General features: G+C 46.7%; 1 protein-coding gene across 5 annotated transcripts in view; it reads left to right on the top strand.

Moving 5' to 3' along the window:
• The window catches only part of VIT (vitrin), a 113,863-nt gene that overhangs the window by 46,953 nt on the left and 42,573 nt on the right, over positions 1–24,337 (top strand). For 2 of the 5 annotated variants that reach the window (XM_013996219.2, XM_021087634.1), the window contains 3 exons: positions 6,219–6,352; positions 11,256–11,333; positions 19,575–19,766. In XM_013996219.2, coding sequence (XP_013851673.2) covers positions 6,219–6,352; positions 11,256–11,333; positions 19,575–19,766 — 404 coding nt within the window. The remainder of the gene's footprint in view (positions 1–6,218; positions 6,353–11,255; positions 11,334–19,574; positions 19,767–24,337) is intronic. The other 3 variants (XM_021087635.1, XM_013996220.2, XM_021087636.1) reach the window with 3 other exon arrangements.

Here is a 24,337-nt window from a genome sequence, read left to right as displayed (position 1 = left end):
TGGACTATGTCACTGCCTAAATGAGGAGAGGCAAGAATGGCCTTCCCAGAATCCTCACACCTCTTTTGCTTTAGGCAAACAATGGGGAAATGCAGGTTTACTTAATATCTTCAATAATAAGGCTAGTGGGTATGTGTCAAGCAGTTCACCAGTGCTATCTAGTTCAGCCTCACAGTTCCCCCATGAGGTATCTACCACCATTATGCACCTTTAAAGGTAAAAAGAGGTTGAACAGCCTTTCTAAAGCCACGCCATTAAAAAGTGTCAGAGTGGGGATGTGAACCCAAGTCCAGACCCACCCACTGCTTTGAGGGGTATCTCAAAGCCAATGCTTGGCTGCCAGATACTGGATGAAGTTTCTCAATTATTCGGGCTTCTGGTGTCTTTCTCCCTTTCTCTACTTGGCATGCTGGCTACTCAATTGTTCACCTGTATCTCTGCCAAAGGAAAGGAAGATGTAAAATTCATTCCCTGTCAAGGTGTCTGGTCAGTAGCATCTCTGAAATTTGGGGAAGCAGTTTAAAAAAAAATCTATGCCTAGGAATTCCTACTGTGATGCAGTGGGTTAAGAATCCAATTACAGTGGCTCCTGTTGCTGCAGAGGTTTGGGTTTAATCCCCAGTCTTGCACAGTTCAATCCCCAGCTGTAACATAGATTGCAGCTGTGACTCTGAGTCAATCACCCAGCCGGCAGGTGTGGCCATTTAAAAAAAAAAAAAAAAAAAAAAAAAACTCTGCCTAAAATAAGATGTAAGACTTACTAATAAATTTTGTTGGCCATACTATTTTCTCCATCAGCACAGAGAGATGATGAGCTACCTGGTTTTCAATAGGAATGAGAATATGAAGGCTCTACTAAGGATAAATAGAAGAACATTAAAGGAAAAAAAACCCACCAAACTCTGTTTCTTTCTCTTTTTTTGGCCACACCCACAGCATGTGGAAATTCCTGGGCCAGGATTGAACCCGTGCCACAGCAGTGACCTGAATCACAGCAGTGACAATGCCAGGCCCTCAATCCACTGAGCCACCAGGGACCTCCCAAATGCTGTTTCTTTTCTTTTCTTCTTCTTATTATTTTTTTTAAGGGCCGCATTTGTGGCATATGGAAATTCCCAGGCTAGGGGTCAAATCAAATCAGAGCTGCAGTTGCCAGCCTACGCCACAGCCAGCCACTCCAGATCTAAGTCATGTCTGTGACCTACACCATAGCCCATGGCCAAGCCGGATACTTAACCCACCGAGCAAGACCAGGGATCGAACCTGTGTCCTCATGGATATTAGTTGGATTCTTAACCCGCTGGGCCACAACAGGAACTCCCCCAAAAGCTGTTTCTTTTTTTTTTTTTTTTTTTGTCGTTTTGTCTTTTGTTGTTGTTGTTGTTGCTATTTCTTGGGCCGCTCCCGCGGCATATGGAGGTTCCCAGGCTAGGCGTTGAATCGGAGCTGTAGCCACCAGCCTACGCCAGAGCCACAGCAACGCAGGATCCGAGCCGCGTCTGCAACCTACACCACATTTTTTTTTTTTTTTGTCTCCAAAAGCTGTTTCTTAATTCTAGATCATGGAATAAAAATACTTTGCTTTCACTATGAAATCAATTTTGTGCAACAAGGTGACATCCAAATCTACACATGAACATGTGCACAAAAATGTGCACAAACATGAGCATGCTCCCACATAATCACTTGCATGCACTGCACGCCTCCCGCATATGCTTGAATACACACATGCATGCTCACATACATCCTGACACACAAGTGTGTGTGTCCACCAACACCATTAGCACACTCTGTCCATGTAGACACTGACCTGTGCTGCAGCGGTGGAGCCCATCTTAAGGCTGCCTGTATTTTTCCAACTATGATCCAAGATGGTTGAGATGGTTGGCACTTGCTCCCTCTGGCATTGGCTGGCTCTCTCTTGCCTTTCCGTGTTCTTACACAGTACAAAGCCGCATGAGTTGATGTGATCTCACCAAGATGTCATCTTAATGACAGCAATCCCTTGCACTGAGACCTCCTTCTAGAATCATCTTAGCCCTGTGAGGCTGCTGTTAGTATCCTCACTAATTAGAAGAGAGATGGAGGCATAGGGAAGTTAATTAAATTGCTAGTTAGTGGCACAGCCAGGATTAGAGCTAGTGTCCTCTGACGTCCAGCCCAGGGTCCAGGTGATTCCCTTTACGTAAGAGCTAAGGGGTCCCAGCTCCACTTAATGTACCACGTGAGGACATGGGGAGGGGTTGTAGACTTTGGAGCGGTCAGAGTTGGGAAAGGCTTTATGATGGATGGATGTACCTCTAGGGAGAAAATAAGAAGGGCACTGACAAGGACCAGGACTCAGCAATCCCAGCCTCTGAGTTGGAGCATAGCCGCTTGCTATAAAGAATATAGATGAGGGTGGAAGGACAGAGGAGAAGACTGACTGTTTCAATAAACTAAATTTGGGGTTCCCGCTGTGGTTAAGAACCATAGTGTCAGTGAAAGTGTAGGTTCAATCCCTGGCCTTGCTCAGTGGGTTAAGGATCCAGTGTTGCTTCAAGCTGCAGCATGGGTTGCAGATGCAGCTTGGATCTGGGACTGCTCTGGCTGTAGTGGAGGCCGGCAGCTGCAGCTTTGATTCAATCCCTGGCCTGGGAACATCCATATGCCACAGGTGCAGCCGTAAAAAGAAAAAAAAAAATGCTGCTGGAGCATCTGAAAGCCTTGTAGCTTCCTGGACCAGTTACCAATATAGTAGGAAACGGGAAATAAGGAAGCACTATCCATGAAGAGGATGTATGAGGTCTTAAGGGGAAACGGAGAGGAATTTCGGATAATACCAGTTACAAACGAGTCTGTTTTCAGCAGGCAGGATTTAAGAGAAAATATGAGTATGCTAGGGATCTCCCATCACTGTCCTGCCAGGTCCCTCACAGTCAGAAACTGGAGAGAGCATACTTTGGTTCATTTAGAAATTCAGATTTAGCTTAAAGGATTTGTTTTCATACAATGTATGATCACCAGATGCCTTATTATGAGTGATCTCCTTGATTCTTTCAAACCAAAGGGATAATGAACATATTTGAGGCACTGTATTTTGGCTGTCTTGTCCTGAATTAACTTCTGCATTTTAAGTGGGAGGAGGCCTGGGGAGAGGAGGGAGTTCTCTGAGATGAGGCAGCAAAGCGGCCATCTCCATGCAGAGGCAGAGCACTCTTCACACTGACCAGATGCCCCCTCGAGAGTGGCAGCCACTTTCCTCTGTGCCTCAAAGCTGACCCTGAGCTTTTCCCAGTGCCCTGGTACCAGGGTCAGGCCATGTTCAGCATCTCGAAGGGTATCTGAGGAAGGTAAGGAAGTGGAATTGGTTTTGCTCTTTCAAAGAATACACGGGAGTTACGGTTGTGGCACAGTGAAATAATCCGACTAGTATCCACGAGGACATGGTTTGATCCCTGGCCTTGCTCAGTGGGTCGGGGATCCGGCATTGCCAAGAGCTATGGTGTAGGTCACAGATGTGGCTCAGATCTGGGGTGGCTGTGGCTGTGGCATAGGCAGGGAGCTGGATTGGACCCCTAGCCTGGGAACTTCCATGTGCCGAAGGTGGGGCCCTAAAAAGCAAAAAAAAAAAAAAAAAAAAAGAGAGAGAGAGAGAGAATATATAGGAAGTGCAAGTGCCTCGACCTGAATGAGAATAGACATGAGGTCACATTAACATAAATTCTCCAAACTACCATGGCTCTGAGCCCCCCTCTGCTTCATCAGTTCAACTACATCTTTCAGGCTCTCTCCTTCCTCCGGTATCTATGGCAGTCAAGTGTTCCTCCTCTGGGACTGCTGTCACATCCTGGAGCTGAAAGACCACAGAGCTCCTGGGCTTCTCCTCCAGGAGGGTGTCTGGGAATGTGCTTGTCCTCAGTGAAGTCCACTCACAAGACGAGCGGCCACTCTCCTAGGCAACGGCAAAATCTCACAAGAAGAGCTCGGTAACCAGATCTTTCCCCCAGTCTGGGTTTTTGGTCTTATATAATCATCACAAGGGATCTCGGCCTCCTCTCTAGCCTCCTAGTCTAGCCTCCTAGTCTAGTCTGGGCGACCCCTCCTCCCTTTAAACAGCCAAAGGAAGCTCAGTTCAGCCCCACTTCCTCACGCTGAGTGACAGCTGCAGCGCTTCTGACTCTTAAGAATGAGTGCGTTTCCTCAGTACAGTGGAATATAAATCCAGGGGCAAAATAATTTCTCTGGGGGGAAATTGAAAAGTAAGAGCTATGTCTATTTCCTCCTCTGATTATAAGTAAGGGACCATGGGATAACTGGAATAATTTTTTTTAAATAATTTAAATTGCCAGCCTACACCAGTGGTGTGGTGGTAAATGTTTAACAACCAATCTTCCGAAGAGGATGTGGGGGGTGCTGAGTTATCAACATCTGAGGTGTTAATGTCCACCCTCCCACCCTCCCCCACTGCCCCCCCCCGCCGCCCCGTAGCTGATTTCAAGCTCCCACTGTAAAAAGAGCCAGCACAATCCTAAAGCTTCACAAGTGGCTTTCACAAGCCTGCAACACCGACAGGCCTTCTAATGCAGAAGCATAAAACATCGTCCCTTCCATAAGAAAACTTCCAATCTAATTGGGAGACAAAGTTAAATCAAGGAATTTCTAGGAAATAGCCCCAAACCAAATAAAATCAGAGTCTCTGTGGCAAGACAAGGCATTGTTAGGAAGGGCTGTAGCAAAGCCTCGGCAGAACGTCTGTAGAGCAGCTGGTGGGGAGGCCGCACGGGCCTTGTCAGCCAAAGCAGGAACCAGGTTATCCAGAGCGAAATAGCAACATGAACAGAGACGTGGGTGTGGGCATCGTGTGCTCCATCAAGGGAGCTGGGACCGGCCTGGCTGCAGCTGGGAGAGGTCAGGGACCCTGACTGAGAGCTCCCTGGAGAAGGACGGGCAGGAGGCAAAGACGGGAGGGAGGGGCAAGGACTTGGGGTTGGGAGATGCCCGTGGCGTTTGACCCCTGAGACTGTGACCAAGAGCGGGGCAGGGGCGGGCGCAAAACCCACAATTCCAGGTCACTTAGACCTGGGTTCAAATCCCTACCTTGCAATTTTGAAGTTATGAAACCTGGCGTGAGGCACTTGACCTGTCTCAGCCTGTCCCTGTGAAGTGGGAAGAATAGCATTCCCTCCGCCACACCGTAGGTTTGCTGGGAGAACCCAGTGAGATACCGTCAGTGGGAATGACTTTAAGGTGATCAGGTGCCGTACATGTCAAGTCTTACTATCACTTTCTTCCCTTCTGAGTTGTTAGGAAATTGAGTGTTGAAAGTTGTTGATGCAACATGAAGGCGGGAGGGCAGGAAATGGCAACTGTCACTCCAGTAGAGAAGGAAGGGTGTTGATGGGAACAAATCTGAGGACGTTTTTAGCTCCCTCATGCTCTAAATTACAGGCACCCAAGGAGCCAGCTGTTAGGCTCTGAGGCAAGGAAGGGACCGACTGGAGCCCCTGCTTCAATAGAAGCAAAGAGGGAGATATGTCAGTGACTGGCACATCAGGATCTAAACCCTTCAAGTCCTAGAAACTAAGGACACGATTTCCAGCCTTTGAGGACTCTCTGAAATGAGTTTAATTTAGTTACACACCTTCCTTCCCTGGACCAAAACAAAAGGAATAATTTGCTTTTAAAAATGTCATAGCACCCTTCGAAAAAACTGGAGTCATTCTGTGATGGCACAAAACCAAATTGGACATTGTCAGGAAAGAGGCTTTACTTCAGAGAACTAGTGGGAATGAAGAAACAGAAAGAAAGAAGAAAGGAGAGAGAGAGGAAGAAAGAGAAAAGGAAAGAAAAGTAATTTGAGGCATGATCAGGTCCTATAATACAAAAGAGGAGGACAGGTGACTTGGGAGGTCAGATGCCAGGCCAGGGATGGAGGTACCATTCTTAGGGATTGGGCTGCAGGCCAAGGTGAAGGTTTTGTTACTCCTGCTATTTTGCTATTTCTAAATAAAGCTGATGGTTGGTTTCATAGACTATTGATATGTCAAACAATATTTTTCTGTTCTTGTTTCCCAAATTTTTTTTCTCTTGGAGTTCTTGCTGTAGTGCATCAGGTTATTTAAAGATATGGTGTTATCTCTGCAGCAGCTTGGGTTCAGTCCCTGGCCTGGGAACTTCCATATGCCAGAGGTGCAGCCAAAAAAACAAAAAAAAATTTTTTTTTCTTCTCTTCACAGTGGTGTGCTTGATAACTCAGGAGGGAAAATACTTGTTCGGAAAGTTGCTGGACAGTCTGGCTACCACGGGAGTTATTCCAATGGAGTCTGGTCATTATCCCTTCCACGATGGAGAGAATCATTTGTGGTCTCAGGTACGCCCACGCCCTGGAGAAATGCTGCCCTACAACTTGCACTTGGGTTAAGTGACCTCGCGGGACGAAATGTGCTCGTTTCTGTGTGCCGTTGGCTTTGGTTTATGGCCTGCCTCATTTCATAAAAATCAGAAGCATTAGTTCTTCTGATAATTGGGATGATGAAACAATGAATTATAATTACAGTGATAAATCACTACAAAGCCCAGAAATGTTAAAAGGCTCCATTTGTTCATTTTAAACACACGGCAGTTATCAGTAAGTCCAATTAAACTTTTAATTAAGTGAATTACATCTAATAACTCGGGTTTTTGAACTACTCCTTTAGTGATGTCAAATGCGCCTCATATCTGGAGGCTTATTCCTTGAGAATTCTGGTAGATGAATAGGTAGGGACAGGCTGTTAGAGAACTGAGCGACAATTTCATTTGAGATTCCTTTTTTTCAATTAATTGTTTCACTGCTCAGTCAGTTCTCACTATTTGGCTCCAAGGATTTTAGAGATGATCTTTCTCACTTTTTTTTTTTTTTTTTTTTTTTTTTGTCCTCTTCCAAAGAGGGTAATGTCAGTGAGCTCATGACCAGTGTGATTCACAGCAGAAAGGTAACCAAGCCTCTTCGCACTATCGTGACCTGCCTGCTCCCCTCTTTTTATTTTTGTGAATTTCCCCAGCCTAACCCTTTCTTTTGAAAACTTTTAAATTTATAGAAAAATGCAAAGAACAGTACAAGGGATATCCATACTCGCTTCCCCCAGATTCACCAGCTGTTAATACGTTCCTACATTTGCCTTATCTACCTATTTATCTATTTTTCATCTGAATTGTGTGAAAAAAAAGCCATGGGCATGACGACACTTTATTCCTCAATACCTCAGTCAACATCTGGTAAGAATAAAAACATTTTCCTAAATAACCACAGTACCGATACCACACCTTAAAAATGAACACTGATACAATAATATTAATAAAGAGTAATAACTAAGAAATATTCTTATTCAATTCTATCCAGCTATCCCTCAAATATTCTTCGCAGTCATTTCTTCTCTTTGGAGGAGAGGTGGGGAATCTACAATCCCATCAAAGTCCACCCACTGCAGTTTTTAAAAAATTTTTATTGAAAAGCAAAGTGACTCAGTCATATATATATATACACACACACATTCCCATCATGGTCTATCGCAAGAGACTGGATATAGCTCCCTGGGCTGTACAGCAGGACCTCATTGCTTATGTGTGGCGTTTAGCTGTCCTGCCTATCTAGTCTCCTTTCATCTAGAACTGTCTGCCACCACATTTCCCTTTTTTGGTCATGAATAGCGATGACATTTTTGAAGTCCCAGTCAGTTGTCTAGTACTATGGCCCACAATCTGGACCACAAACAGGTCCAGCTATTTCCTCTTGGTTGGATTCAGGTGAAATATTTTGACAAAGATATTACCAAGGTAGTATCATAGCATATCCACTGTGTAGTATCACAAATGGCCATATCAGGAGACACATAATGTCATTCTGTCCATTTGCTGTTGATGCTAAGTTTGATTAATGGATGTGCCACAGCCACAGCAACATAGGATCCGAGCTGCATCTTCGACCCACATCACAGCTCACGGCAACGCTGGATCCTTAACCCACTGAGCAAGACCAGGGATCGAACCCGCATCCTCATGGATATTATTCATGTTCAGTACCACTGAGCCACATCGGGCACTCTTGATTACTTGGATACTGTAATAATATCTCTCCATGGTAAAGATACTTTGTAATTAATAGCAATCTGTAGGGTGATAACCACAATACAGCATGAGTAGCTTGTTCCCTCAAACGGTCACCCAGTGCTTTTAACAACCATTGATGATCCTTGTTATATCAAGAATTATGTCAGAAATTGAAAAATCATCATTGTTCTAATTCTGTCATTTCCTCCACATTTATTAGTGTTCTTATATAAAGAAGAGGGCTCTCCCCCGCCTCCACATCTACTTTTTCAAGTGCCACATGGACTTATGGATTTTTTTTAATGCAATATGTTATAGTCTATTATTGTCATTATTCTTTTTTGGTGCTCAAATTTTCCAAGTTTGGCCAGTGGGAGCCCTTCAAGCTTTTGACACACCCCCTTAAGTGTTTGAGCACAACAGTGTTCCGCCCTCAGCTTAAGCTTACTCTACACTGGACCTTGAATCTCCCATTTTTTCCCAAGAGACTCCATAGGCTTTAAAAGTACATTCTAGCAAACCTTTCTGGCACCCCCACCAAATCAAGAGCCATGTGACTCTCCTGAGAAGGAACCACCAATGGAAACCCAGCTATAAACCAAGGAAGGCAGAGTTGTCTCATAACATAGCAGGCCTTCCAGTCTGAGTGGGTGTTTTGCACGTTTAGACACCCCATACCCCAACCTCAACTATCCATTGATCAGAGTTTTAACAGGACTACAATCAGATCTTTTAAGTTTCTTTTCAACCTGAGCACTCCCTGTTTCCTTTCACCTGTGGAATTCCTCACATCCAGCCTTCATATTACACTGGTTTCTATGTCAGCTAGGGGGAGGTTATCAACCACAGCACTGTGAAGTTTGCCTTGGAACAAAAGCATTCAAAATAGGGGCCATATTTTCATGCTATTGTCTAGAGTACAAATGTGCCAGTCATAGAAATATAATCTCTACCTGGGCATTTACCAGGTAGCTCCTGGCTAAATAAGAGGGTTTCAAGCTTCAATGCTTAGCCTGCAATCCAACAGAGGTTTAAAAGAAAAATTAATTCCAGGAAACCAGAGAGGGTTTGGATTTTTTAAATGAAAATCAATCTGCTGTGATTATTCCCTATAAATCTCAACTTCCATGTCCTCTCATTCCACCTGGTGACATTTAACCAGAAACACTTTTTGCCAACGACAGTAAACACACGCACTTCTGCAGTGGCCAGGAGTCCCAGTGGATGAGTGAGGAGAGCTCAGGGCCGCGTTAAGGTCTCAGCTGACCACGGCCAGGGTGCACCCTCCATGCTCCAGAGGCTCACGGTTAACAAGTTTCGCTGGACCATGTCAGAGTCTTCCTCTGAAGGTTTAGATGCCCCCATGACCTTGCTCTAGGCTTGTATTCCCAGTTTTCATCTGTTGATATGTGTCTTTAATTATGCCCTCTGGCGAGCTGGGAGGGGGCGGGGGAGAGGATGCACATTTCTGGTCAGCACCTTCTGTCCACAGTTCAGCGATGGGAAGGTCAGAGAGTGACCTCCTAATGCTGCCTGCTTGCTCTCAGATCCACATTTCAGAAAACTGAGCTCAGGCTCCTTTTCCTTCTGAATAGAAACAGAAAGAACCAGAGGATTTTAGGGTTGGGAAGAATAGGAAATGGAGGGAGCTGATGTCTGTGCAGCGCTCTCTGTGGATAAAGTGAGGCTTGAGACCAAGGTGGCCTCCTTGGGTCTGAAATAACCCCAATCACTGTCCTTCTGGAGCAGGTCCTCACCAGGACAGAGGACCTAGGGGTGCAGAGCCCGGCTCCCAGGTGGCTTTCACGAGATGAAGTAACTCACCTAAACCCAAACATCTGCCACCTCCCCACCCTGAGTGACATTTATAGGTAATACCAGAATGACTCCTTTGCATCTCTAAGGCTGTGTGTGGTTCCAAAGCATCTTAACTGGTTTTTTTCCCCTTTAGATCCCCGCAACTTTGTATAGTAAGTTGGTCTGTATCATATTTTCTGAATTTAAAGAAAAAAACCCAATAATCTCAGAGATTGAGGCAGTTAATGATAAAATCGAAACAGAAACCTAGGTTTTCTTGCTCCCAAGCCCAGCTCCCTTGCTCAGGGCCTTCCTGAAACTGCTTCAGGACTCCACAGTGCCTTGTTGCAACAGGACCTTTGGCTGTTCTGCTCCCCAGCTCTGCATGTGACACGATGCACCATCTCCTCCCCAGGCCTGTCCTATAAAAATATTCCCCAGGCTGAGAGATAAAAATGCTTTCATGATCAGCTTGTAAATATCAGATAACAGGCGAGACCCTTCCCAAGGGTATTTAAATTTTAACAAAGATCTAAGCGCCAAGATAATTCCTCAGTTACACTTGTCGGGCATCTACTACATGCCAGACACCGCTCCAGGCCCTGGGGACTCAACAGCCACCAAGTGAGACAAATTACTGCCTCAAGGCTTCTACACCACAGTGACACTTCCCATTTCACCACGCTCCCTGGTGGAATTTCAAGCTGCACTTCCCAGCAGAGGAAGATGTGTTCAGGCCCATCAGGCTTGGGACTTGCCTGCCCAGCCTGGATCATTTTTCTTCTTTATGCCTCCATCATTTCCCTGATACACATTGTATTCTTCTCCTCCTCGCCTGGCATCTAAACTTCCTCTCCCTGGGTGGGCAACAAATGGGCATTTTCAAGGCCAATTTCTATTTACCTCCTTTCAAGTTTCTCTAGTGCCATGGAATTCAAATGGGTCCCCCAGGGCTCATGCACAGCCAGCTGGAGTGCAGAGCTCTCAGCGTCCAAGGGGAGCCTGTGGGGAAGCGTTTCCATTTGTCTACTGCCCTCATTCAATGTTCACAAAGTCTCGTGTATGAAACCTTCGCTTCCATGTCACATCTTCATGGGCAAAATAAGGGTGGCTAATGCTAACTCTGAGTCATAGGGAGTTTATTGCTTCCTTTCTCATATTAATAAAACACAGACAACTCCAGAAAACAATATGCCACTTGACTTTCTTATTGTAATCAACAATTCAGCCAGGGAGGGGGTGGTGGAGACTGACGGATTTCACTGAACTCAAAAGAAACAAATCGGAAGGAGGGAATTGACTTAATAGAATGCATCTAAAACCTCTAGCTCTAGAAAGAAATCATTTTTTTTCCTTTCTCTCTCTTTTTTTTTTTTTTTTTTTTGCAGAAGGTAAACCCCAAAAGGGTGTAACCTACCCATCGGCTCTTACATATTCATCATCTAAAAGCCCAGCTGCCAAAGCAGGCAAGTGTCCACATGTGATTTCATCTAAATCTTCTGGTTTTGTAAACAGGCAGTATTGTGTTTTAGGAGATAGTGCAGAAATTAGCATCTTCACCCAGTCAAGCCCCACTGACTCCAGTAATATTTTAACAGATGCCAGGAACATGGGCACAGAAATCAATGGGCTGCAGAGTGAGGTTTTATTTTTTGTTTTTGAAGCACTGAGATTATCTACGTTTGTGTCTTTTTCATTCAAAATGACTGTTGCCTTGAATTTTATTGTATTGTTACTTTAGAAGATGACATGACAGTCCATGGGGAAATGTTCCCTGGCAGCCAAAAGGGAAAAGACTGTTTCTACTTAGATATGAAATGGAAGGACGCAAAGAGGATGATGTGGTTTATGTGATAACAGCAAGGAGCTCACCTCCACAGCCCAGGCCAAAAATACACTGTCTGAGGTTGTGCCGACCCAGGATCCTAGGAATCACTGGGGCGGGGGGTGGCGGGGGGGGCACATAGAACTCAGGCCAGGAAAATACCTTTTCTAGGTTTCTGTGTGAACGCAAGAACTGTGCAGTGCCTTCTTGTCTTTGGGGAGGGAAGGCGTACTTTGATTTCTCATGCAAAGAGAAGCTGTGAGTTGTTTTATGATGAGCTTTAACCTTGCTTCCAGAAACCGGATGGCCTAGCTGATTTTATTCATGCAGTTAAGTTGAACACAGCTTAGGAGTTCCCATTGTGGCGCAGCGGAAACGAATACAACTAGGAACCCTGAGGTTGCAGGTTCGATCCCTGGCCTCGCTCAGTGGGTTAAGGATCTGACATTGTCATGAGTTGTGGTGTGGGTCCCAGACGCGGCTAGGATCCCACATTGCTGTGGCTCTGGCGTAGGCCGGCAGCTGTAGCTCCGATTTGACCCCTAGCCTGGGAACCTCCATATGCTGCAGGTGCAGCCCTAAAAAGACAAACAAACAAAAAAACAAAAGTTGAATGCGGTTTAAGAATACACAATAAAGGCTGGCATTTATTAAGCTTGTCCTGTGTGCCAGGCACTATACCAAGAGATTTACTCGATTATTATAGTTAAGCACCCCACACCACCATGGATATGTACTATTTTTAGCCCTAATTTACCATGTGAGGAAAAGGCAGCCCCAGAGAAGTTTAGTAGCTTGCCCTTTGCCACACAGCAAGTAAGTAGCAGAGCTAAGCATCAAATCCAGAGGGTGTGACAGTCTGGCTCCAGAAACCCCTCTCTATACCACTGTCCTATAGGTCCATATGCTAAGTAGACTATATATAAAGAATCTTGATTTGAGGCACCTTAGCATTCGAACAGGGAATATTTTTCACACACACACCCCCCCCCCCCCGGCCCAGGTACTGCTCCAACTGTGTTTTAATGACTTCTTAATTATTCCAGTGATCTAGACCAGGTTTTGTTTGTTTTATTGCAAGGAATCCACTGTTCCTTAACTCCTCTCACAAACTGGCAGATCGTGGTGCCTCAGGGACCATTTCTGAGATGTCACCTGTCCTCTTCTGTGGTAGGCCCAGGGAAGGGGCCTAGGAGACAGAGGTCTCCTTCCGTGGCAGGCCTGTCAGTGGAGGGAGCATGTCCCTGACCTGTCATCCCACCCAGAAGCTCAGTGATTTCCACAGAGGTTCTATGTGCGGCCATCTGGGGCTGGGGGCAGCTTTCTCCTGGCCCCATCCCTTGCTCTGAGCTAGGTGCCCCAGCCCTTGGCAGCAGCCCCCTGGGCAGCCCCTTGGCACAGAGTCCTGGGAACAGCAAGGGTTCTCCTCTTGGCTTCTGGGGCTTGAGGAGAACTAGGGTGGGAGGAGGTCACCTTTCTTGTCCCATCTCACCTCATCTTCGGCCTCCTGAGCTCCTCTTCGGACACAGACCCTCTGTTCTAGGAAGCCCTCCAACTTCAGGGACCACCTGTCAAGCACACCCTATTTTTTTTTCCTTTTTTTTTTTTTTAATTTTTCCCCACTGTACAGCATGGGGATCAAGTTAGTCTTACATGTATACATTTTCCCCCCACCCTTTGTTCTGTTGCAATATGAGTATCTAGACATAGTTCTCAATGCTACTCAGCAAGATCTCCTTGTAAATCTATTCTAAATTGCATCTGATAACCCCAAGCTCCTGATCCCTCCCACTCCCTCCCTCTCTTGTCCTTGGGCAGCCACACCCTATTTTTATCTTGAAAGGGAGAGTACTTCTGACTCCCAGGATACACCCTGCGGCTGCAAGAACTGCAGGAAATGAGGGCCCCTCCCTGAAGCCCTGTGGTTCTCTTGAAGCCCCTCGATCTGGCCTGGGAGGATGAAGCGGGAAGGAACCCTGAACACGGCTCTCCCCCAGAGCCGACCTCGGACCCCTCCCCTCTTCTGGTCCTGTCCTTCTGCTGATGGGCCCCAGTCAGGTGGAGCGGCTGACTGTGCCGCTTCTGTGGGGACAGCCCTACCTGAGGGACATTCCGTGGTACTTCCCCTCATTCAGAAAGTGGGGACTGGGGCCTTCTGACTTCAGTGTTGGGCTGAAGCCAGGATCTGGACAACAGGACAAGTCCCACACCACCGCCTATGACTATAGCCATCAATTATCAAGCACCTTCCCTGTGCCAGACACCTGTCCTGCACAATGACCCTGAGGCAAGCACCGGGTCGCCCCCACTTCAGACAAGGGAGCTGAGCCTGGGGGAGGTCAGCCCCTGGCCCAAGGGCACTGCCCCGACTGGCCCTATAGCACTCAAACTCCCACAAAGCAGGTCAAGTGGAGGGTGAGAGGTGGAGGGGAGAGAAAGCAACCACAGCCAAGAGACGACTGCGATTAGAAAACTCATTGGTTTCTCCGTCCTCTGCAGCAGAGATCATTTCCAAAACTTCTATCCACCCAGGCACTGTGGCCCCCCTTAGCTCCTCAGGCCCTTGACTCCCTGACGGCCAGGAGGAGTGTGCAAGCCGGGCACCTTCTCAAGCGTTGCTGCTGCATAAATTTAAAATAAACAAAAGCCGAAGTTAGACCCTCTGCCAAACCATCTCCACCATCAGCAGGTGTCACCCTTAACCTCCCCGCACAAGTTCATTGTTGTGTCAGCGTCTGAAAAACTAAGTTCATTCATTCATTCACTCATTCGTTCAACAACTATGTACAGAGCACCTTCTGCAGCAGACTGAGCTCAGCTACAAGGGTTCCAACATAGAAAGGGATCCCTGGGGTCTCCTCCAGCCTCAAGAGAGAGGAGCCTCTCTTGCCAGTGACAGTCCCGCCATGGGGTGATTTCCCCAATTTGGGCGGCCCCTCTGTTGCTCCTCTTCCTTCGGTGATAAAAGTCCTTTGGAAATGGAAGGAAGCTGAAGAAACAGCGATGTGCGGGCCAGCAGCTCAGGTCCCAGCTCGCCCCCACCCGGCGCTTTTCCTCATCTCTCCAGGAATGTGAGTGAGCAGGTAAATCAGGTCAGGACAGCCCCCAGCACAGCATCCCTCTTGCATGGGAAATTATCTCACTCACAAACTGGAAAGCCTCTGGTCTGCCTGCCGCGTGCAGCTCCTGCTGCGGACACACATTCCTGAGGTTTAAACGCTGTTCCCCAGGCAGTTTGCAACCATTAAACAGGCAGCTGGTATTTGGCGGGAGCCTCAAGCTGCTCGGAGCTAAAGAGAAATAGGCAGTGTCAGCTTGTAGGCGTCCCCTCAGCGCGAGGAAGGCACATCACTGGCGCCACAGCAAGAGAAGGGAAAGTAAATCTTCACTCTTGCTGAGCAGAGTGTCAGGAACCCCCTCACCTCCCAACTCCCCAGAAGTCAGGGGGCCTTCCTTTGCCCCAGAAGAAAACTGAGCCCAAGTTTACTGTAATAAGCTTGTTCAGGTTCCTTCTGCCTTCACTGCCTCCCCCCCTGAGGCCGCCCCTCACCCTGTCTTGGGGGTGAGACTGTTTCCACCAGAGCTCTGGAGACCTTCCTCTGAGGGGAAGTGAATCTGAGGGAATCTTGAAGTGACTCGTGGCTTAGCTTCTGCTTTGTTCCGCTCTTGCGGAGAAAAGTATGGGATTTGGAATCACACACTAATCCTGCCTCTGTTACCTAAGGTCTGTGCAACTTAAGACATACAGACCTCTTGGAGAATCTGTCCCTTATCTTTTTTTTTTTTTTTTAATGTTCCCAATATATTAACATTTTAGTTGAATTTTTAACTATGGTGTGCCAATTTTTGCTGTACAGCAAAGTGACCCAGTCATACACACACACGCACACACACACACACACACACACACATATATGTACCTTCCCTTTCTTATATTATTTTCCATCGTGGTCTATCCCAAGAGGCTGGATATAGTTCCCAGTGCTGTACAGCAGGACCCCATTGCGTATCCATTCTAAATGGAATAGTTTGCATCTACCAACCCCAAACTCCCAGTCCATCCCACTCCCTCCCCTTCCCGTTCCTTATCTTTGAAACAGGAATTCAGGAATTCAGGGGAGTTCCCATGGCTCAGCGGAAATGAATCTGACTAGCATCTGTGAGGATACAGGTTCACTCCCTGACCTTACTCAGTGGGTTAAGGATCCAGCGTTACCGTGAGCTGTGGTGCAGGTCACAGGTGTGGCTCAGATCTAGTGTGGCTGTGGCTATGGTATAGGTTGGCAGCTATAGCTCCAATTCAACCCCTAGTCTGGGAACCTCCATATGCCACGGGTGTTGCCCCAAAAAGACAAAAATAATAATAAAGTGGGAATTCAGGATTGAGATTAACATCCCATGGGAATGCATAGGTAAACAAGGCACTTGGTAGATACTCAGCGAACGTCAGGTTTCCTGCACTCATAGAGAACCCTGAGGCTGGTTATGCAAAGTCAAATCCTTCCCTGTCGCTCTGACCCCCAGGCCTTGCTGCTAGACTGGCTTCAGTCTCCTTTAGTCACCTCACATCTGACATCTGCTGAAAGCACTGTTTTTCACGGGTTGGGGGAGAGGGAGGCATGTCATGGGGATAAATGTCAGTGACTGTCATTTACAGAAGGCCTGCCATGTGCCAAGCACCTTGCAGCCCCCCCCTTACAGACATGATCTCCGACTGTGACAACAGCCCCCTCCAGTAGGTATGACTGTCCTCATTTATAGCCAAGGGGGCCAGGCTCGGAAAGCAGAAGAAAGCCTAGTAGCCAGGCTGCTGAGGGCTGGAGTCAAGAGTCCAGGCTGGTGCTGCCTGGGCTTCTCACATCAGATTCCTAAGGCTCACCCCAGACACAGTGCGTGAGAATTCGGTGAATAGGGCCCTGGAACGTGCAGGTGATTACACCTCCACTGTGATCTGCATGATGTAGGTGCCAGGAGCTAGGAGCTTGCTGCCTTTGATAAGGTGGTTCTGGAGCTGTTCATGACCTTGCTCAAGGAGGAATATGCTAGGAGTCTAAGGCAAGTTTTGAAATGTTTTCCCATTAAAATCTCTGAAAAAAGACCAAACTTCCATGTATCAGAGGCGGTACAAAGAAACTATTTTACTGGTTCTATTTCAAAGTGCTTAAAAGGAACCTGGTTGCGTGAAGAATTCACTTTGGATGACATCTGGCATTATGTTCAGTAAGGAACTGGAAGCATGTGGGGTCGAGTGTTTTCCATTTTAAAGACCGTTCGATTCCGTGAAGGAGAGCAGGCAAAAGCGACTAGGTCTTCTGCGGAAGGTCATGGGAGGCTGTGGGAGATGGTGGTGTTGGTTGAATTTATGACATGCTTGAGAATATCTGTGTGCTGAACAAGTAACTGCCCTCAGGATATTTAATCTGCCCTCTAGAAAATCAGTATCAGCAAAGGCAGACTAGGGTGTTCAGAAACTTCAGAATTAGCCAATAGCATGAGGAAAAAATACTTCAGATCTCCAATATCCAATCAATTTTAAGTGGCAAAAATAGTCACTATTTCCAAGTAGAAGTTGTATTTTCAATTTAATTAATTGAGGTTTAATTGATAATTTGTGAGTAAAATGTATGGTCAGTTTATTTATTTATGTCTCTCCAAACTGGTAATTACATCCTATTTCATAAAATATCCCAGTGATTCTATTGCATGGCTTTTCCCTGTAGGAAGCCGGGTCTGTGTCTCCCTAAAGAGGCATTAATGCCTGGTAGCATTTACCGGAGGGTATAACAGAAGAGCACTTCAGAGAAATTAGAAACTTCCCTAGGACTTGTTATGAAAGCTCAATCCCTTTAGAGTAATGGAAACATCATAAATCACGCAGGTTTAGTTTTGCCCAAGGATGGCGTGAAGACTGGCTGAGCCCCCGAGGCAGCTTCCAGCTCTTTAGCAGTGTATCTGGCACGGTCTCCAGGTGGATTTAAAGGCGACCTATTGTTAGTGAGAATCACGGTAAAGGAGGGATCTGCTTCCTGCCTAGATGGGCGAATGCCTTCAAGAGCACACAGGATGGCTGAACTCCAACTCAATTCCAGGGTGCCAGGTGCTGACTTGCTCTCCCAGCTCGATGCTGTGACTCCCACAGGAGGTGACAGTGTCTAGGTGGGGACAAGCAGGTGCCAGTGCTGGGCAGAGGGTCTGAACACCCTACCCCATCTCACGTTTGTCTGCACGGCTGCACACGGCTGTGGTCTGACACTGCCCAGCATGCTGTACACTGTCAAAGAGGAGATGGGACGGCTCCCACAAAGAGAGCAGCTCCATCCATCTCGGGTGTCCCCCCCCCCCATGGGCCTGCTGCTCTGTGCACAAAGATGCATCACTCCTAAGTAGAGTTAAGGCTAGAGCTGGGATGCTGTCCCTGGAACCTGTGTTTTCTTACTTGGCAAAAAAAAAAAAAAGAGAGAGAGAGAGGGTGGGGAGTTGTGGTGGAGGAAGCAGAGAGGCTTTGCTGAGGGGATTAAGGATCTTTAGATGGGGAAGCTGAATCCCATCACATGTAGCCTTATAAGAGGAGGCAGAGGGAGGCTGGACCCACACAGAGAGGGCCACACAAAGATGAAGCAGGGGGAGAACTGAGGGTGCTGGCCTTGAAGACTGGAAGGGTGTGGCCGCAAGCCAAGGAATGCCAGCAGCTGCCAGAAAACGGAAGAGGCAGGAAGCAGCAGATTCCACATTAGAGCCTCTGGGGGGAACCCAGCCCAGTGATACTGACTCCCAGCTCCTGTCCTCTAGAACTGGGAGAGGATAAGTTTCTGTTGTTTGAAGCCACTGAGTTTGTGGTTATTTGTTACAGCATCCATTGGTAACTAATACTTACCATGGGATCCAGCAGGCGCAGGGGACAGTGGCTATTGTTCCCTCCCAGGACTAGGGCCCTGCTCACTTTGGGGATCATTTTGTTTCGCCTTCTGTCACAGACTCATGGTCCTCAACACAACCCCCAAGACCCAGCGAGTAGCCACTTGCCCCTGTGCCCTCAACCTAGCAAGCTGAGATTCATTTAAAATTACGGAAATAATCTAAATCCTTATGTGTGGATAAAGAACATAATTTAGAGGCAGAATCTGAATGATCCTAACCATCCAATGAATTCTGTGACCCCGTTTTACAGACGACAATGCTGAGGCCCAGAGGAGTTAGTTGGCTAGTCATGAACCTACCTAAACTCAAACATCTAAGACACTCTCTCTAGGAGTTCCTGTCATGGCTCAGCGGTAACAAATCTGACTAGGATTCATAAGGATGTGGGTTTGATCCCTGGCCTCGCTCAGTGGGTTAAGGACCCAGCGTTGCCGTGAACTGTGGTATAGGTCACAGATGCCACTCGGATCTTGCATTGCTGTGCCTGTGGCTGTAGCTCCAATTTGACCTCTAACTTGGGAGCTTCCATATGCTATGAGTGTGGCCCTAAAAAGCAAAAAAAATAATAAAATAAAATAAAATAAAATATTAAAAATAAATAAGTAAATAAAATGAACTCTCTAAAAACAGCAAAAAGCCCTAGGCCAACAGAACCAGCAAGATATACATTCACAAACCATTGCTTCTAGTGTGAGGCAGATTAATCTGACAGTTGATCATGTTTGGCCTTGTCTGTGCTGCTGTCATTTTGAGTTGCCTTTCAACTATTTCATTGTTATGTAATCTTTGGTTCATTTACTGGCTTATTCCTCCATCCAGATTGTATAGTCCTTTAGGGCAGGTGGATTTCATCCTCCACAGGACTTTGCTCATAGCTGGTGTTCAATAAACATTTATTTTATGTCTGTCCCAAAGAGCCTACTGGCTCTTTTGTGTGCCCCGGTGTAATTCCATTTTCTTACAGGTGAGACCACAAAAGCCTATCAGAGCCCATCAGTTCCAGGGACAACCGCACAGCCAGTCACCCTGATGCAGGTACCGGGGACCACTGCAGTCGAAGCCACCCACACTGCCTTGTCAAAGCCATCCCCATCTGCAGGCTTTACCACCAGCAGCCTCAGACTACAGCCTGTGGGCCAGAGAAGCCGGGAGCTGGGTCAGTAGGTAGACTCTGTGTTGCCATGTGCTGGCAAAGAGGGGGGGATGGGTTTTTGGAGTGAGCAGCTCTGTCTGGGTGCCTCTGTATAGAGCCCATTTCAAGCTGGATGAGGGGAGAGCTCCAGAGCCCTGGGTCAGAGGTATGCGTCATGTCCTCCCAGATTCAGGGGGTCCACTCGAGCCAACTAATCATTCAGGACCAAATGAAAAGCTAAGCAAACTGTGAGGAGCGGGCTTAATAGAGGTTTGAAAATAGGACTGCTGCTAATCACACTTTGGAAGGTAGGATATTATGCGAAATTTTCTCCCTGCAAATTTTCTCAAAAAGCTGGGTGAGAGGGATAATAGATTGCTATGTAAACATAGAAATTTGTTTTGTTTTAAAGGACACATTGGATGCTCCTGGAAGTCTTCAAACACTAGAACCAAACCAAACAAAAAGAATCTCTTTAGGAAAAGCCAGATAACTAAAGTTTTTATTCCCTTTCTGATTGCTTTTTGTCTTACCCCATGTACTCGTTTCTTAGATCATATTTTAGGTTTCACCAAAGCCCGGTTTATGGAATTGATCTGGAATTTGATCAGTTTTACATTTAGGAGCCCATGTGATAATCCAAACACTGGTTTTACACAGGCTTCTATGTCAGGCATCCTGGACAGGGAGCACCCATCTCATCTCCAAAGATCTTCTGGAAAAGGGGTGGGAAATTCTGCAGCTGGGGTGTTGCTGTTGGCTCTGCCCTTTTTTCTAAGTATTTCCCCCCTGGAGCCACTCTTCCTTCTAAGAGGAAGTGCCCAGGACCCTTTCAGCCTCACCTCCAGCTTCCAAACATCACTGCCACGTTGCCTGGCCCTTGCCTCCTTCCCTGTCAGAGCCCAGCTCTCTCGTCATCTTTTTAGTCAACAAATCCAAACACTTTCGATGTGCTAGACTGTCCTCTAAGCCCCTGACAAGTGTTAGCCGATGACGTGCTCAGAACAACCCTATACAGTGGATGCATGACTTCTCATTGGACTAATTCCTTGTATGGAGAGGAAACCAAGGAGCAGGTCGGTGAGGAAACCGGCCCCCAGTCACACAGCTGGGAAGGAACCACCTTCCCAGGATGCAAGCCCAGCAGCCTGTTCTCCAGTGACTCCCCTTTAGGGCAGGAGGCATCCCTGGCGAAAACAAACATCTCAGAGACCTTGACAGGGATGGGGCAGTGAGATTAGAGGGTCTGAGGCACAGCCAAGCCCTGTTGTGATTGGGAATAAATAATAACAGGACACACAGCCCATTCTCTGTGTCGGGCACCCTGCCTGCATTATTTTATTTCACCTTCCCAACAACGCTATGAAATAGGAAGTATTACTAATCCACCCAAAGAATGGCTCATGGAAGAGGCTATAATATAAAGCCCCCAAATAAGAATGCCATAAAAATAATTTCTGAAATACATTAGACATTATCTAGATTCTTTCAAAGACATCTGAGTAGCTGAATGAGTTGTTTGCTCCCCATGTCTCCTTAGAGGACGTCAATTTTACATAACACATCTAATTAAGCCTGGGGCAGATGGTTTTGGCTGTACTGGGAGCTTGGAAATCCTGTTTCAAGTTGGGCCTGTGCTTATGGAAAACCGCAAGCAACTTGAAGCGGTGGCTCCCAGCCTGGCCAAGCTTCCTTGCTCCTGGCCTGGGGACAGGAGCTCTGGGCAGCCGCCTTGCAGCCCATCAGTGTGGGCTCTTCATCCTGGGCCAGCACCCTCGTCCATGCTGCCCCACAGACAGCTAGACAAATATTCAGAGCCCTTTGCTCTGTGCAGCCAGTGCCGTAATTGCTAAGAAAGGAGCCAAACTGAGGAAGGCGGGAGGAGGAGAGGACTTTTGAAAATGTGTATGGCCTACTCAAAGGATTTTCTGTAGCAAAGAGGCGGAGTGCAGATTGATGCCTGAATGCCCAGGTCTTTTTTTTTTTTTTTTTTTTTTTTAATAACAGGCTTATTGAGATACTTTTCACCTACTGCACAATTCAGCCACTTAAAGTGTACAGTTCAGTGGTTTTCAGGGTACTCAGAATTGTGCGACCATCACCACAGTCAGTTCTAGAACATTTTCATCACCCCCCGAAAAAACCCACACCCACTAACTGTCATCCACCACATCCCCCTAACTCCCTCGCCTCCAGCCCTGGATAAGCACCAGTCTGCTTTCATGAATGTCTATCTTAATACATGGCTGTAGATATTTGCGGTGATATTTCAGCCCAACTACATTAAATAATGCCTAATATATAGAGAACTTATTTCTTAAAATAGTTGAAAATATTCTGTTAATTATAAGAGAGCAACTCTCCTCCTGCTGATGGACAAGTTGCTGTTGTTGCATTTATTTTTTTTTTTCTTTCATATATATGACTGTAGTCAAAAGATTCTAGAAGTGGTTCTAGATGAGGTGTTCAAGCAAAACCAAAATCACTTATTCCTTCAAAAACACCTCTTAGACTTCCTGCAGTGGCACTGCAGGATCAGTGGCATCTCTGGATCACTGGGACGGAGGTTTGATCCCTTGCGGGTACAGTGGGTTAAGTATTCAGTGTTGCTACACTGTGGCAGAGGGTGCAGATGTGGCTCAAGTCTGATCCCTGGCCTGGGAAAACAAAAACAAACAAAGACATTTCTTGAGCGCCCACTGCGTGTCAGGCCAGCAAGACCCCTGAGAAGCATGAGCCAGAACAGGAGCAGCCTGCATTTGAGGGTCCACGAGTCAACTTTGAGGTAAAGAGCTGCCTTTCAGCCAGGACACAGGAAATTGGAAGAGTCTAGGAGAGAGGAGAACCTTTGTAGCAGGAAAAGATGGGGGCTCTCCCAGCCCATGAGGAGGAGCTGATGCAGGTGGCAGGAGTCCAAGGAAGATGGGGCCAGACACCAAGGCCACATCATGGCCCCTTAACTGACCCACGATTGTGCAAACCTCACAAGACGAGAGGAGCAAGGCTAGGGCTCAGGGAGCCAGGAGCCTACCCAAGGCGCAGGAGAAAAGCTGTTCTTCACAGCCAAGAAAGACGTTGGCATCCAATGGAGCCACGTGGTCACTGTGCTGCATCTTAGGGCCAGAGGAGGCAGCCTGGAGGACCAAAGGCATAGATGGGCTGAGGAAAGAGCTCTGGAAAAGATGGAGAATGCCTCAGGCCCAGCTGCAGGGCCAGCTGAATCTACCACAGGTTTGGAAGGTGGAGTGTGGCTTCATGCAGCATTGTTTGCCTGGTCAGGTTCATCTCAAGACAGCACCATGGTTGCCTCAGCAGATCTCATCTATCTTCCAGTATATCCACAACAAAGGGTAAACTAGCGAGGGGAGCAGAGCACCACCTGGTGGCAGGGCATGGTGATGCACCTTTTGCTCCCCTCCATCCTCTACATAAGGGTGGCTGAGGAGCAAAGGGTGCTACCTGGGACAGGAAGGAACCGGCATCTGTAACTAACTGCCCATCCCTACCTGCCACATGCAACCTCCCTTCTCACCAACATGCATCTCATCTCTGAAATTTATCTTCCTTAAGGTGTCAGGAGAAGGCTTTTCTTAAAATCCAGTCTTAAAAAATAGTAAGACAAATATTCCAAAAGAAAAATGGGTGAAGGCCATGAGCAAGCAGGCCACAGAGGAAAAACTATAAACAGCCAGTAAATACAACAAAAGGTGTCTGACTTCACTAGGAACCAAATAAATGCACGGTAAACAATAAGATGTCATTTTTCTACCAATTCATATCAGAAAGGGATAAAACTCAGGTTTGGCAAGATATGGAGAAATGCACTTAACAGAAATATACCCCTAGGTAATTACCAGCCACAATCAAAAGAGGCCTGGATAGCAATGTTGTTCGTGATAGAAAAATAGAGAAGGTCTAATTGTCTGTTGTCAGAGCAGTTAAAGAAGTTACTATCCAGCTATTCAAATACGTGCAGTTAACTGACAGAGGATCGGTCTGTGACAGGTTAAGTCAAAGAAGCAGGCTACAAAACAGCATGGGTGCTGATCTCGTTTTTTGTAATTTGTTTGTACAGGAGAACATGTGTGTAGAAAAAGGGATCCAATGCTATATACCCAAACTGTAAATCAGTCACTGCTGGATATGGGGATTACAGCTGACTCCTAACTATCCATAGCATATATCGTGACAGTGAGCATGTGTTCACGTTATAGAATTAGAGAGAAAACAAAGCTGTTTTTTGAGGTTGTGTCCAAATAATTGGAACAAGGACCAAGAAAGACAATGAAACGTTACGGTGGATAGATTTGGTCCTAAGAAAAACTGATATTTTCCCATGACCGCTCGTCGCTTCCTTTCCATGAAACTTGGGTCTTTCCCTGGGCTGGTTTTTTCCTGGCCCTCCTGCCACCCAAACGGCTTTGCATCGCTCTTTACAGATTCTCCCTCCTCCCTTTTAAAGCCTTGCTTCAGAAAAATTGCCCAATGCATAATGAATGCTGAAGTGTATTTGATTCTCCCACAGAGTAATTAAGGATAACCCATTGTGTGCCCTTAAAAATGACTGAACGCTAATGCTATTTGCATCAATACCA

Source organism: Sus scrofa, chromosome 3 (assembly GCF_000003025.6).
Source record: "Sus scrofa isolate TJ Tabasco breed Duroc chromosome 3, Sscrofa11.1, whole genome shotgun sequence".
Lineage (NCBI taxonomy): Eukaryota > Metazoa > Chordata > Mammalia > Artiodactyla > Suidae > Sus > Sus scrofa.
This window is presented reverse-complemented; position numbering and strand designations above follow the sequence as displayed.